We start from the raw sequence: 15,800 nt of genomic DNA on the forward strand, positions 1-15,800 counted from the left end.
GGCGTCTATACAAGATGGCTTCCGCAATCATTTACAGCTACTTTTTGATTTTTGGTCTGCCCCCCGCCCCCCCCCCACCGGCACCCAGGCTACCAGCAAGGATGGAGAGTCCTCTCCAGCTGGCACCCTCCAACACGCCACATGGCCTGGGCTAGTGTTTGGAGCAAGTGCACTGCCCAAGGGCGCCGCCCCCCCTCTGAGTCACCCCAGTCGGATGCAAAGGAAAGAGACGTCAGTACGTTTGGAACTGAGGTGACTGCAAGGAGATGCTGGAAAGCAGGTTGACGACTCCTCCCTGCTACCCGCCTTAGGGGCTCCACTCCGCACTTGCTGGCTGAGTTTGCTCCCGTAGCCTTTGCCTCTCCCGATCCTGCCCACAAGGCAGTGGGGAAGGTTCTCACAGGGGTGTCTGCCCCGGGGGGGGCGTAAGGAGTCAGGGCCCCTTAGACGCCAGTGACCAAATGGTGGTTCAGACGCCATTTGGATTAGCCCAATGGAGGGACCCAAGTATCCCAGACCCTCATCTCCTGCAGAACGAGGGGGCAGAAGCTGCCTAGGCAACACATCCACCATCACATTCGGGTGGTCCACACTGCCCGCCTGGTGCCTGTGGGCTGCTGGCGCTGCCGCTCCTGTGGGCTCACGGATGACCATGTGAGCAAGAAGAGATAACACACAGCAAATGGCAGGGAGGGTCAGTCTGGCTTGATCATCCACACCACCACTCGCTCCCCTGTCGCTGAGCTTCCCCCCCCCCCGCCACCTGCAGCACCCCCCCCCCCCCGCCCACAGACCCCTAACTCCCTCTCCCCCGAGTAAGTTAAGGACTTACTGCTCCTGCAGCCTGGAAGAGCTGCCACCTCCTCCACCAGAGCTACGCGTACCTCAACTGCGCACAGCAAAGCAGCTCCTGCCATGCGTCAGGGCAGCCGTGGCTGTCTGCCACAAAGCAGCTCCGGCCGCGTGGTGGGACGCCCACAGCCCTGCAGCCAGGCACATCCCGTCACACTCTGCAGCTTCCCCTGCGCCCTCTGGCCCACTCCCAACATTTCCTTGGACCACAGCTCACCCCCTGCACCCTCCACCCCAGCCTGCTCCCAAGACCCACCCCACCTGGCTCCCCAAAACTCCTAGTCCCTACCGCCCCCTGGGTACTGGTACCGCCTCCACTGGAGCCCCCAGCTAGCAAGTAGAATTTTAGTGAAAAGAGCAAAAATGCCCCACGTTGGACATAAAAGCTCAGCAGCTGAAAGGTGATTTTTTTCAGAACAAGCCAGGACCAGGGCACCTTTAATCCCTCTCCTGGTTTTGCTGGGGAGCAGCCCCACGGGATGGGGTGGCAAAGGAGGCAGGTGCGCCAGGGCCCAGCATTTTGGTGGTGGCAGCTTACATTATAGTAGGGGAGGGAGCAATCTTTTCTTTTGTCTTTGAAGAAACACTAATACTCCTTGGGCCTGATCACAGATTGCAGAACATAAAAACTCATTATCTTGCCATTAGATCTCTGGTCACTGCAGACTGAATTGTGTTCCTTAATATGGTGAGCGCTGTGCCAAGTTTTTTCAACCGTTGCTTGTTGTAAGCAGTGGGGATGGTCCCACTATTAAGGAGAACTATTCTGGCTTCTACACTACTCTGATGAAATGGTCTAGTGAAAGGATATGAGTGTCTGCTCCAACTGCCTTTATCTCGCATTCTCCTTTACCAGAGTTGTGAGCCCAGTTCTTGAGGGGCCATTTGGGGATCTGGGGCAAATAAAAAAAAAAAAAAAAAAAAAAAAAGCCCGTCAGGGATTGTGTTTGGCCCTGAGGGCAGGGACTGGACAGTGACATCCTGAGGTCCCTTCTAGCTCTCTGAGATGTGCAGCTCCAGAGACTGTAGTCTAGGACCTTAAAAACTAACATCTCTTTCTGCAGAAGCGTTTGCGGATGAAAACCAGTGTGTCAGCTGCATGGAGTAGAAACAAAGAAACTCAAGTGGGGAGGTCGTTGCACTGCGACACCCGGAGCACTTACAAAAACCAACCGTGAAATCCTCTCTCACCCAATCTAGGCGTCTGCTGCCACAGGATGGCGTGAGAGCCACAGGTGTAACTGGCTTCAAAGAAGGGCTCAGTAGCTCATTGAGGATAGGAGCAGCAATGGCTATGAGCCAAGCTGGCCAGGACACAACCTCTTGCTCTGGCTGTCCCTAAACCCCCACCAGCCAGAAGCTTGGACTGCAGGGAACGGGTAGCAGGAAGTTGCCCTGTTCTCTTCATTCCCTGTGACCCCGGGTGGCTGTTTGTATGAGAGCTGACGTCAGTTTCTGGCTCAGCACCAGGCTTCCAGTGTGACCGTGGCACCGCTCTCACTTCACTCTGTGCTGCTGTTCAGCTTCTTTCAATATGAAGCGGCTGAACAAGGGCGAGTGCAGAATCCCGCACTTCCCTGGGGTTCGTCCAGCCCAGCACCACTGGCTGGGGACCGCCTGGCGAAGGGAGAGGGCTGCAGAAAAGGCCCTGGGGATCACAGCGGCTGAGAGCTGCATGTGCAGCAAGAAGGCTCAGGGCGTGTGGGATGACGCTGGGCGGGGCACTGCCAGCAGAGCCAGGGAAGGGATTATTTCTTCATTCCGCACCAGCCAGGGCACAGCTGGAGCTCTGCATCCGGTCACCCTAGTGCTCAAATTCACAGCGCGAGAATATCTGCATCTGATTGTCAGACACACCCAGCAAGTGGCACTAACACTCACCCCTCGTTTAACAAGTGCTTCACTTACCAGTACTCACTAACACGAGGGGGACACACTTACCACTGTTCACTGTGCGATTGGACTTCCCCACCCATACGAGCCAGCCCCCAGGTCCCTGGCTGGGGTGTGGGGAGACCCACAGCCCTGCAGTTGGAGCTGCGCCGGCTGCAAGGTCCCTGACTGGGGCTGGGGAGCCCCACAGCCCAGGGCTGGAGCTGATTGCTTGGGAGAAAACTCACTGGTTATTGGCAGGAGCTGCTGTTCGGGCCCCGGGCTGGGGAGCAGTGGAGTGGGTGGGCCTGCATCCCCCTCCCCCACCCTGAGAGAAGTAGCCCCTCCCCTCTCCCAGCCCACACTGCTTTGGTTGTGTGTCTGTTACCGCGCCTGTGCCAGGGCAAACCACCGGTGCACTGGCTGTTCTGCTCAGCCCTGCTAAAAGGCAGCTGGGCCTTGCTGACTGCTCAGGGCAGGGCTCCTACGCTGTGTTGCTCGGTTTAGGGGACCTCCCCAGGCAGCGACCACATCAGCACATCTGCACGTCAGCCGACATTGACAACAGTGAGTGTTGCCAAAGCAAAGAGAGGAAGGAACAGAGCAATGATCACTGCCGCTGCCGTGCCCGGGGCGCAAAGGCGACGACCAACACTGCACAGACAACGGCAGAGGAACCAGCAACGTTTGCTCATCTCATTTGTACAGGAAGTTTTGCATCGTTTTACTTGCCCAGGTGCCTTTTTAATTCCATCTGTTCCCATGGGGATCCGCTCTAGAGTCTCTGAGAGGGAGTGTCTGTCTGTCTGTCTGGGTCTGGGCTTGTCCATTGGTCGAGAACTCCTAAATGGTAAGAACCAGGACCACCCACTCCGGTCTGCAGCTTTCTCTTCTTGTAACTTAGAGCCAGGCTGGGGTGTGGGTGTGCCAGGGAATGGATGGGCTGCACCGGGATGGCTTCTCAGGGGCCACACAGAAAAGAGACGACCACAACATGAGAAAGGGGTTGGCTGGGGATGCCCCCTCTCCCCGACCCAGGACTATCCCAGCCATGAGCATCCCACCCCCAGGTGCCCTTGGGGACAGCTGCAGCTCCCTCCCCCCTAAGTTCATACAGGGACATGGTTGGCTGTTCCCCTCCATCAGGGAGCGAGGAGAAAGTGCACATTTGCTGCATTCCTCTCTGGCTGGGCAGTGCAGAGGACCGATGACCCTGGCCCTGCCGCAGGCGAGGGACATACGCCGCTCCCCTGGGTGGACCTGCTGGAGCTGCAGCAGCCAAGCAGAGGTGCTTCTCACCTGGGCCCAAAGCTGCTGCGGTGACAGTGGGCTAGGACAATGGTCTCTCCCCAGAGTCCCCATGCACTGACCCCTCCTCTCCAGACACACCCGAGAGCAACAACTCAAGTGAAGCATTTTCAGTTTATTTAATTAAAAAAAGACAACAAAAATTAATCAAGTTCAGGTCCTTAAACTCCAGTGTGTCTAGTTCTTTTATAAAGGAGCAAGGGTTAATGTAGGGAACAAGTGGACTTTATTTTAGTTACTTGACTGGCTCCGTAACACCACACCCTTGAGGAATGAGAAGCCGTGTGGTAGTTCATGGGGTTCTCACTGACTTTTTGCCCGGTGGCCCAGCTTCAAAAATAGCAACAAAGAGAGAGTTATGGGATTTCCCTCCTGTGTGAATTCTCTGATGATCAATAATGTCCGAGCAGCCACTGAAGGTTACCCACGTGAGTGCAGTCAGTGGGTTATTCTCTTGTGTGAACTCTCTGATGATTGACAATGTGCGAGTGTTCCCGGACAGACAAAATAGCTGAAAGGTTCCTCTGATCAGTTAGATTTTAGTGCTGACAAAAGCTTTTCCCACAGTCAGATTAGCTGAAAGGTTTCTCTCCAGTGTGGGTTCTCTGATGACGACTAAGACTGGAGCGCTGAGTAAAGCTTTTCCCACAGGTGGAGCAGGTGAAGGGTTTCTCTCCTGTGTGGGTTCTCTGATGTACAGCAAGGAGGGAACTCCGACTGAAGCTTTTCTGGCAGTAAGAGCAGTCAAAGGGTTTCTCTCCTGTGTGGCTTCTCCTGTGTAAAACAAGGCATGACCTCTGTCTGAACCTTTTCCCACAGTCAGGGCAGTGGAAGGGTTTCTCTCCAGTGTGGGTTCTCTGATGATAAGTAAGACTTGAGCGCTGACGAAAGCTTTTCCCACAGTCAGAGCAGTTGAAGGGTTCCTCTCCAACGTGGGTTCTCTGATGACGACTAAGACTGGAGCGCTGAAGAAAGCTTTTCCCACAGGTGGAGCAGGTGAAGGGTTTCTCTCCTGTGTGGGTTCTCTGATGTACAACAAGGAGGGAACTCCGACTGAAGCTTTTCTGGCAGTAAGAGCAGTCAAAGGGTCTCTCTCCTGTGTGGATTCTCCTGTGTAAAACAAGGCATGACCTCTGTCTGAACCTTTTCCCACAGTCAGGGCAGCTATAAGGTCTCTCTCCTGTGTGGATTCTGTAGTGACTTCTAAGAGTTGAGGAGCATGAGAAGCGTTTCCCACAGTCAGAGCAGTGGAAGGGTTTCTCTCCAGTGTGGGTTCTCTGATGATCAATAAGACCTGAGCGCAGCTGGAAACTTCTCCCGCAGTCAGGGCAGCTATAAGGTCTCTCTCCTGTGTGGATTCTGCAATGACTTCTAAGACTTGAGGAGAATGAGAAGCTTTTCCCACACTCAGAGCAGTTGAAGGGTTTCTCTCCTGTGTGGATTCTGCTATGCATAAAAAGGCATGACCTATGTCTGAACCTTTTCCCACAGTCAGGGCAGTTATAGGGTGTCTCTCCTGTGTGGATTCTGCAATGACTTGTAAGTTTTGAAAGCCGCACGAAGCTTTTGCCACAGTCAGAGCAGCGGAAGGGTTTGTCCCCGGTGTGGGTTTTCTGATGGTCAACCAGATATGAGCGTTGACTGAAGCTTTTCCCGCAGTCAGAGCAGAGAAAGGGTTTTCCCCGGGTGTGGATTCTCATATGTTTATCAAGGCCGGAAACGTCACTGAACCATCTCCCGCACTCAGAGCAGTTGAAGGGTTTATCTTCTCTGTGAATACTCTGATGTCTGACCAGGTTTGCACTCCTGCTGAAGCTTTTCCCGCAGGCAGTGCAGTGATAGGGTTTCTCTCCGCTGTGAATTACCTGATGAGTGAGAAGGTGCGAGTTTCGCCGAAAGCTTTTCCCACACTCAGAGCAGTGGAAGGGTCTCTCTCCTGTGTGGATTCTCCTATGTAAAACAAGGCATGACCTCTGTCTGAACCTTTTCCCACAGTCAGGGCAGCTATAAGGTCTCTCTCCTGTGTGGATTCTGTAGTGACTTTTAAGACTTGAGGAGCATGAGAAGCTTTTCCCACACTCAGAGCAGTGGAAGGGTTTCTCTCCTGTGTGGGTTCTCTGATGATTAATAAGACCTGAGCGCAGCTGGAAGCTTCTCCCGCAGTCAGGGCAGATATTGGGCTTCTCTCCTGTGTGGATGGTACAAAGACTGTTAAGACTGAAGCTTCCCCCACAGGTTTTCTGTTGTTCGCTCTCTTTAGTGTTTCTCACGCCTCTGCTCCCATGGCTGGAGCTATCCTGCCCCTCCCCTGCATGGTTTCCCTGCTGCCTTTCTGAGCTACGCTGACTCTCACAGGTCTCTCTGTGCTCAGGACTCGGAGAAACACGACCTTCAGAGCTTCCCAGGAACATCCCACAGGAGGCCACTTGCTCTGGTTCTTCCAGCTGAAGATTCTCCTCCTTGTTCTTGAGCAGCATCACCTCACCTGCTGGGACACAGAGAGAACCAAACAGCTGAAAGGAAAACTCTGAAGGGGAAACGCAGCCAACGGCTGATGGAAAGACTGAAATAACATGAACTGAGCTGCTCCTCCTTCCTCACAACCCTTCCCCAGAAGAGGGACCCCAGCCCTGCTCCCACCCTCTGGCTGGAACTGAAGACAGGCTGAAGGCTCAGTCAGTCTGGATTAAAAGGCCCAAGTGACATCTAGGAGGACACGGAAATCGGTTTCTGAGTCTCTTTAGCTCACTGCTCACCTGTGTGGGGGTCACTGATGATCTCCCCTTTCTCAGCGCCCTGGAGATCTGGGACGCCCAGCGCCTCCCCTCGCTCCACCCAGGAGATCACATCAGCTTTGGGAGCTGGCAATCCTGCTTGGGGAGCAATTAACCAAGTGCTGATCTTGTTCAGGAAGGTCCAGGCCATTACTTCTTCCAGTCCCTGAATCTGAGCCGCCCACCCAGAGAGGCTCCTTCCCCACCAGGCACAGGCCGGGCTCTGGATGGTACAAGATCCCATGTCACACTCACCTGGGGTACAGGTGCCTCACCCCTGCCTCGGGAATGGCCCAGCTCATTCCTGGGGGAGCCGAGTGCTCTGCTGCACTCTCTAGGGTAGAACTCAGCCTCCCCCTTGACCTGTTCCACCCCCCGCATCCCAGGGCAGGACAGGACCACTCAGCTCAAACAAGTCACTCGATTTGGTGTTGTTTTTGTGGATAAAACTAACACAGCTACGCCCAATGCCTGGCACCAGGCAGGCACTGAACTTAGCCACGTGGAGCGGGAAGCCATCATACCCATGAAAAAACCTGCACAGATACAGACACCATCTTCCTCGCCAAGTGCAAATGGATGGACGTCCCACCCAACGGGCTGAAGGTGAAACACTCACTGCAACCGACACACTGCAGGGACTGTGTCGAGAGATTGGTCGCACACTCCCACAGACCTGAGGAACCACCTGTTCAGCATCCTGTGCAGCAAACAGGGAAACATCACAAGGAGCTCTCAAGTCTGGAGCTTCTCCTTAAAACCAGCCTCCCACACAAACACCCATGTGGCTGGACTTTACTGAAAGGAGACAGGAGAGTTACAACGCCCGCTGCTCTTCTCCACAGGACTGTAAACTCTCTCACCTCCTACTTGCCATTTGGGGCCACAGTAGTGGTACCCGTAACTCACCCGGCAACATTGTCAATCTATCCAACTACACACACAGCCCAGCAGAGGAGTCTGTGCTATCTCAGGGACTCTCTTTGTGCCACACCACCCCCACAAACATGACACAGTTCTGTGGGGATCTGGAACCCTGCCCCAGTTTTGCCAGGAATACTTTCAACAAGACTCAGAACAGCCCTGCAGGCACCATCACACCTCGAGTACAAGAAGAATTCTGCATGGAATCCTTCCTGGCAATCAAAACAACAGACTGGACGTATACCTAGAGCGCTTCCGCTTCTGTGCACAGGCAGAAATTGTGGGAAAGCGACATCGCTTGTCCCAGGACCTGAGCCGTGCGGAATGCAATGTCACCCACAGCCTCAGAAACAGCTCTGGCGTTGTCATCCAAGAGGCTGGCAAAGGAGCTGCTGTTCTCATCATGAATAGGTCAGACCATGAAAAGGAGACTCCCAGGCAGCTCTCCAATACCACCTTCTACAGGCTACTGTCCTCTGATCCCACTGAGCAGCACACACAGAAACTGCACCGTCTGCTCAAGACACTCCTGACAAAAGCGCAGGAACAGATCTGCACAGACACACCCCCAGAGCCCCAAGATCCATAAATCTAGACATTCTGGAGGCACCATCAGCTCAGGCATTGGCGCTCTCATTGCAGCCTTGTCCAGCTGTGGGGACTCTCGACTCAGACCTTATGTTACCAGCACTCCGAGCTCTCTCTGAAACACCACCGACTTCCTCAGGAAATTGCTGTGCACTGGTGATCTTCCTGAAAACACCATGCTGGCCTCCATGGATGTAGAGGTCCCTTACACAAAAAAACCCACGTGAAGATGGACTTCAAGCTGTTGGGAACAGTTTCCCTGATGATGCCACGGCCCAAGTGGTGGCAGAACTTTGAGATTTTGTCCTCACCCACAAGTATTTCAGATTTGAGGACAGTTTATACCTTCAAATCAGTGGCACTGCAATGGGCACCCGCCTGGCCCCACACTGTGCCAACAATTTTATGGCTGACCCGGAACAACTTCCTCAGCTCTTGACCCCTGGTGCCCCTCCTCTACTTGAGCTACATTGATGACATCATCATCATCTGGACCCACGAGAAAGAGGCCCTTGAAGAGTTCACTGTGTTATCAACAGTCTCCACACCAAGAACGTCAGCCTGGAATGGTCCACACAAGAGATCCACTTCCTGGACACTACTGAGCACATAAGTGATGGTCAGATTAACACAACCCTATACCAGAAACCCCAGGACCGCTATGCTACCTCCATGCCTCCAGCTTCCATCCAGGGCACACCACACGATCCACTGTTTACAGCCAAGCACTAAAGGTACAACCACGTTTGCTCCAATCCCTCAGACAGAGGCAAACACCTTCAAGACCTTTACCAGGCTTTCCTGAAACTACAATACCCACCTTAGGAAGTGAAGAAACAGATTGACAGAGCCAGACGTGTACCCAGAAGTCACCTGCTACAAGACAGGCCAAGCAAAGAAAACAACAGAACACCACTGGCCATCAGCTACAGCCCCCAACTAAAGCCTCTCCAATGCACCATCAGGGACCTACAACCCATCCTGGACAACGATCCTTTGCTCTCACAGACCTTGGGAGGCAGGCGTGTCCTCGCCTACAGCCAGCCCACCAACCTGAAACAAATCCTCACCAGCAACTATAGACCACAACACTGTAAATCACAAACCACACCCTTCCACATACCTCCGTGCCATCTCTACCCACCAATGACACTACCACACCTGCTTAACCCAGGGTTAACCCAGGGTTGTGAGTTCAATCCTTGACGAGGCCATTGAGCAATTGGGGCAAATAGATGTCAGAGACGGTGCTTGGTCCTGCGAAGAGGGCAGGGGACTGGACTAGATGACCTCCTGAGGTCCCTTCCAGATCTACATGTGTATCTCCACTTATATTCTAATTTTATTTTAACCAGCGGAGCTTATTCGCCTGCACATCTAAACTGGACAGTCTCCATGTCAAAGAATAAATGGATGCAAATCAGATACCAGGAACAGTAACATACAAAACCTCCTGGGACGCTCAGGAGCAGATTTAAAAGTAGCCATCCTGCAATGTGAAAATGTCGAAAGCAAACCTCAAAGAGCAACTGCAGAGCTGCAATTCATTTGCAAGTGTGACCCCATCTATTTAGGATTGAACACAGACCAGGAATGGCTGGCCAAGTGCAAAAGCAGTTTCTCTGCTCTGGCTTTCACACCGCCACATCAGCTGCTGGAAATGGGCTACATCCTCCATGACAGACTTGCTCTCATTGACTCTGGCCTTCTTCTTTGGTGGGACTCCCTCCTCTTCTTGTGCCTGTTTACTTCTACTGGCCTCTGGAATTTCCACTTGGTGCATCTGGTGAATTTGGCCTTTCCCACAAAAGCTGATGCTCCAGAACATCAGTTAGTCTGTAAGATGCCACAGGACTTCTCTGTGTTTCTGCTGGACTCAAAACGTGAGCTCAGTGAGGGCTGGCAGGGCCGAAACCGAGGCCCGCAGACACGGCTCAGACTGCAGCTGCCACAGGGCAGATCACTGGAACTTGGAGAGAGAGGCTCTGGCAGAGCTCTGGCTCCCCAAGGGCTCTGTCCACAAAGCTCCTGGCTGGGACCTGGTTCCTCCAGCTCTTCGGCTCTGATGAACTACTTGAACCAGCAGGAGGCAGAGGAAGTTGTCCGAGTCCCGGGCTGGCTGCTTCAGACACTGCCGAGGCTCCTGTTCTGCGACCCCTGCTTGCCTGTGGCTGGGTGGGCCCTGCCAGCGACCCACAAGAGCTGCTGTTCCTGCAGCCGGCCATGGTGGTGTTTGGCTGTGCTGCTCTCTGGGGGATGTGGCTGTTGTTGCAGCTGGGCTCCCTCTCGACTGCCTCAGTTCTACTCTGCCAGCAGCAGCTTCTCTGCGTAGTTTACCACTTTCCTCCTGCATCACGGCCTTGTTGCTGACTCACTTTCCAGCCGCACCCAGTGCGTTTCCCTCGGTGCGGGAAGGAGAATGGCAGAAGTGCAGCTGGAGGGGGTTAGTTACATCTCCCATCTCTGCCTCCCCCACAACCTCCTGCTGAGCTTCTAGCTGCGCTTTTGCCTTCACAGTTTTACTACCCACTGCCCAGGTTTGGCCCCACCAGCTGTCACATGACCTAGCTGGCACCTCCCAACTATCTTCAAAACCCCCAATATCAATGCAGGCCGAGGACACTGGATGAGGTGTGTTATGAGACCTACGGGGAGCAACATTGCATCCAAACTGGGGCACACGTTACTCATAACCGGTTTGTCCTGCGTCTGGTACCCACCAGTGACTTCTGAGAAAGCAAACTACTGTACATGGGAGAGCTGGTGTGTCTGTTTGGGAATTTGTGCTTGATTGTTCAAGAACTCCCCCTAAATGGTAGGTGCTAGCAGGGGTGCAGTACGCTGTCCCCAGGGGTGCCCTACAGGCATGAAGAGCAGCCGGCCCCAGCCCCACAGCTCTGGTACCTGCCGTTCCTGCCTGGGCCCCTCCACTCACACATCCAGACAAGGCAGATGGTGGGAAGCACACGGAGACCTGGGCTGTGGGAAGAGCAGCACCACTGCCATGTCCCTGAACCTGCTTCCCCTGGCAGGGACCGTGGAGGGGACAGTCTCTCACAGGGGAGCCAGTGATTCCTGGGGCTCACACCCCTGACACTGGGGACAGGGGCAGGGAGGGACCCTGAACCAAAGCCAACCCAGCTGCTGCGGAGCCCACACAGCCTGTGACACCCCCAGGGACAGGACTCCTCACCCAGCCAGCGCACGGTCTGGTAATTCTCCTGCATCACCTCCCTGTAGAGGGCTCTCTGCCCCGGGGCCAGCAGCCCCCATTCCTCCTGGGAGAAACACACAGACACATCCTCCAAGGTCACCAGCTCCGCCGCCACCGCCATGTCCTCGCTCTGTCTCTGCAGGTCCGGGGCTGCTCTGGAGCCGGACGTGGGTGCTCTGCGCCTGGCAGGGGAGAAGGGCAATGGAGACATTTCAGACAGGGATAGAAGCCGCTCCGCATCCCCCGGCTCCCCACACTCGCTCCCTGGGGCACACGTGCTGCACACGCACATTTGGGGAAACGCTCGAGTCTCTCAGAACCACCTCACACAAGTCAGATCCCAAATCCGTCCTCGTTTCTCTCCGGACACGGCCTGAGCTCCAGCACTGCTGCGCACTGGAGCGTGTCCCACGGAAACGTCATGTGGTTAGTGACACCCCACGGGGACAAGCCCGGAGGAAGGGAGCAGCTGAAGGGACAATGAGGATCACTGAACTGCACCGCGGGGGAGCACAGGCACCGTGCGACGAGCGCCCGGCCCCACTGGGGAACCGGGGGTGGGGGACACAAGCCCACCCAGAGCTCTCGGATCCCCTGCGGGGGGGGGTGCAATGGACTCAGGGCCCCAAATAACTGAGGGTAGAGAAAAGAGAAGAAAACCAGGCGGGTGCAGAGGCCCTGGGGCGAAAACAAGGGAGCTGGGGGAGAACCGAGCACAGAGCCCCCAGCACCCACTGGTCCCTGCGGGGTGCAGAGCCCGCGGGCGCCGCCCAGAGACTCCGCCTGGAGGTGCGAGTGGAGCCAGGAGCGAAAACCGGCCCCGAGTCACAGCCCCCGCGGCCGCCTCAGCCTCCGCCCCCCTCCCTTGCCCGGGCGCCCCGGAGCCTGGCGGGGGCGAGTGCGGGGCGCTGGGGCGGCGCCTCTTTGCTCCCCGCGGGGCCCAGCGCCGCGAGCCGCCCGCAGCACGAGGCGAACCAGGCGCCGCTGCGAGGGGGGGGGGGCGGGGCGGGGCCGCGCGGGCGGCAGGACGAGGCGGAGCGGCCGGAGAACGGGGCGGCCCGGCCGGGACCAGGGGAAGGCGCTGGCGCGGGGAGGGGGGGCCCCGCACGGAGGGTCCGAGACACAAACGGGGGGTGGGGTGGAGTCACTTCCCGGCCCGGCCCGGCCGGGCCCCCCCCTCACCTGGCGGCGGCTCGGGGGGCTCCGGGCAGCCGCAGGACGTTCCCGCCGGACCCCGGTTAACCCCTCCGCTGCCGGAGCCGCACACGCGGCCGGCGAGTCCCAGCGCGGCTCCCCCGGACCCCGCCCGCCTCCAGTAGGAGCTGCGCCGGCCAGGCTGAGCGCGGGGGCGGGGCCAGGGCCGGTGGAGAGGAAATGACGTAATCGGCAGACAGGCCAGAGGGGGGAGAAACCCCCCGGCTCGCGGGCGGGGTCGGGACCGGAGCTGCAGTAACGCCCCTTCCGCGCCCGGCCCGGGGGGTGGGGGGGGTCGCTGCGGGTGGGACCGGCCCGTGGGGGAGGGGCAGCGCCGGGCTCTGCTCACACCCACCCCCGCGGGCGGGGCCGCTCCAGCGCCGCCGAGAACGTTCTGGGGCGGGGAGAGGAAAAACCCTCCGGCTCCGGCCCCGCCCCCCGGGAGAGGCGGGAACCAGACACGGAGCTCCGCCCCCAGCCTCGGGCTCCAGCGCCACGGTGGGGGGCGGGGCGTTTGTCCCCCTCAGCTCAGCCCCCCCCCCCCGGGCATTCCCGCGGCAGCGCCTCGTGCGGTCAATGGCCCCGCCCAGCTCATCCCTCGCCCAGCGCGGGCCCGGCCCGGGGGCCAACCGACACCCCCACCCCTGCGGCAGCGCCTCACCGCAACCAGCGTCCTCTGCTGCAGTCCCGCGCGCCTTTGAATTGCCCCACCCCGCTCCCCCATTGGCTGTCATCCTGCCTCCCCGATCCGCCATTGGTCGTTAGAATAACCAATCCCCGTCCGATTTTGAGCAGTTGGCTCGGCCCTCCCTGCCATTGGTCGCCCGTTCTGATCCCGCCCTGTGGACAAGAATGTCAATCCAGGCAATCCTCACGACCATTGGCTAGACCGAGCCAATCTCGTTTCCTCAGTGGCCAAAAAATCCTAACCTGTCTCGCTATTGGCCGTTAGCCACAAGAGTCCGCCTTCCCCTCAGCTCCTGCTCAATCCCTGGAGGGACCCTTCTGCTGGCGTCGGTCGCCCGGGCTCAGGACAGGTGGGGGGGCGGGGCTGTGAGAGCTCTGGGTGAGGACACAGGCTGTGGGCGGGGCCGGGCTCAGGACAGGTTTGGGGGCGGGGCTGTGAGAGCTCTGGGTGGGGATACAGGCTGTGGGCGGGGCCGGGCTCAGGAAAGGTGGGGGGGCGGGGCTGTGAGAGCTCTGGGTGAGGACACAGGCTGTGGGCGGGGCCGGGCTCGGGACAGGTTGGGGGGCGGGGCTGTGAGAGCTCTGGGTGGGGATACAGGCTGTGGGCGGGGCCGGGCTCAGGACAGGTGGGGGGGCGGGGCTGTGAGAGCTCTGGGTGAGGACACAGGCTGTGGGCGGGGCCGGGCTCAGGACAGGTTTGGGGGCGGGGCTATGAGAGTCTGGGTGTGGACACAGGCTGTGGGCGGGGCCGGGCTCAGGACAGGTTTGGGGGCGGGGCTGTGAGAGTCTGGGTGGGGACACAGGCTGTGGGCGGGGCCGGGCTCAGGACAGGTTTGGCGGGTGGGAGCTCCGGGACTCCTGTGATTTCTAGTCATTTCCTTTCCCAGCTGGGCGTGCTCTTTCGTACACATTTGCAAATGACTTACAAGGCGCACAGAATGATTCGCACTGCACTGGCTCACCATTGTGCTGTTCTGGAGAAACCAATGCTTGTGCAGACCGGCGCTTGACCTTCTCACCAGGGAATGGTCTCTCAGAAGCATCAAAGTTACCATCCATGTGCTGACTTTGATTTACCCCTTTCATGCAAAAGTATTCCCACAAACCTCCCACACATTCCACTATCCTAGATCAGCGGGAAACTTCAGATTCCCAGATTGTTCAACGCAGGTTTCTGCTTAGGTTCCCCACTGGCAATGTCACTGCTGCCTACTAATTCTCAGGTGTCACTTGCCTCTGAAGCCGGGGTCACAGTCACTAATGTATCCGTATCCTTTGCAGTGCCCCTGCCTTCACTTCTTGTTTGCCAAGAACAAAAGTCCGTACGTCTCTTTGTCGTAGCTAGCAATGTCTTCCCTTGATTCTCTTCCTCTTTCTTCGCTTTCACCTTCTCCCACCTACATTTTGGTTTCTTCATTTTACCCTGCATGGGGCAAATAGATTTATGAGTCTCCATCCATGTTCTATATGAAATGATACTACCAGACTACGAGATATTATATTACTAGCTACTTTGTTAAAACTTTGAAAAAAATCAATCAGATTTTTCTATTTAAATGAGACTTTTGTAGGTTAGAATAAGATAATTCCCGTGACAATGGGACCCTTGATGACAATTTATAGCTAAAATGATGACAAATGAATATTCATATTGTTCTCTTATATATACTTTAATTTTACAAAGGACGATTGATCGAAGTGGTAATGATGGACACTCTAGAAAATCTTATCATTCGTAAGACTGTAAAACAGATGACAGATCCAGTGCTTGTGTGGAATGTGATCTTTCTGTTAAACACCAACTTATCTCCATAGCTTATCTTGGTACAAGTTTTCATACACAATCACAGCCTTCCTACTGACATTTACGCTACAGACAATTGAAGTCAATTTGTTCAGAATTGTAAATGCTACACAAATCTGCAGTAATTTGCAGGGCTGAGCTAGCAACTATTTTTGCAACCTGTTGTAGATGGAATATTAAAGTTAACCTAATTATTGAATCAGGTGGCTGCAGAAAAATGCACGAATCTTATAAACGTGCTGTGCAGACTGAACTCGGTTGTGGGTGTTGCGGGTAGAGTCAAAGATTCTCTTAGTAGGAGTTGAAAATTCCCCTACTGCCCACCACTGCCCTGGTGCCATCTATTGAGGTGAAGGGGCAGTAAACGGCCGCGTCTTTAACATGACTTGGGCTCTCTGGAAACACCATCTACCGACAATTGTTCATTATTTTAAACTGAAGGTGTCATTTGGCAACCCCGGAAGCTGGTGATTCCCTGTACATCTGCTGCCCTCAACACACCCACTAGCGAAGGGAGCCGCAGTGGGGCGGAGTACAAGGAATGCCATGATGGAGCGGACTGTTAATGACCAGCCCTTGTATC

At 56.0% G+C, this 15,800-nt stretch overlaps 1 protein-coding gene across 1 annotated transcript; it reads right to left on the minus strand.

Moving 5' to 3' along the window:
- Positions 1-4,146: 4,146 nt before the first annotated feature.
- On the minus strand, positions 4,147-7,634 carry LOC142024765 (uncharacterized). Its single transcript, XM_075016966.1, has 2 exons — positions 6,789-7,634; positions 4,147-6,520 (listed from the first exon to the last, which is right to left on the minus strand). Exons 1-2 carry the CDS (start codon positions 7,048-7,050, stop codon positions 4,605-4,607), a joined length of 2,178 nt encoding a protein of 725 aa, XP_074873067.1. The 5' UTR covers positions 7,051-7,634; the 3' UTR covers positions 4,147-4,604.
- Positions 7,635-15,800: the final 8,166 nt, after the last annotated feature.

The sequence above is a fragment of the Carettochelys insculpta genome, chromosome 22 (assembly GCF_033958435.1).
Source record: "Carettochelys insculpta isolate YL-2023 chromosome 22, ASM3395843v1, whole genome shotgun sequence".
NCBI lineage: Eukaryota > Metazoa > Chordata > Testudines > Carettochelyidae > Carettochelys > Carettochelys insculpta.

What these genes read in the sequence shown, in the direction of transcription:
- LOC142024765 (XM_075016966.1), bottom strand. Translation starts at nt 7,050, where the DNA reads ATGGGATCTTGTACCATCCAGAGCCCGGCCTGTGCCTGGTGGGGAAGG. An exon ending in CATCAGTGACCCCCACACAG is followed by an intron (nt 6,521 to 6,788) that starts GTGAGCAGTGAG and finishes TCTGTGTCCCAG; the next exon opens with CAGGTGAGGTGATGCTGCTC.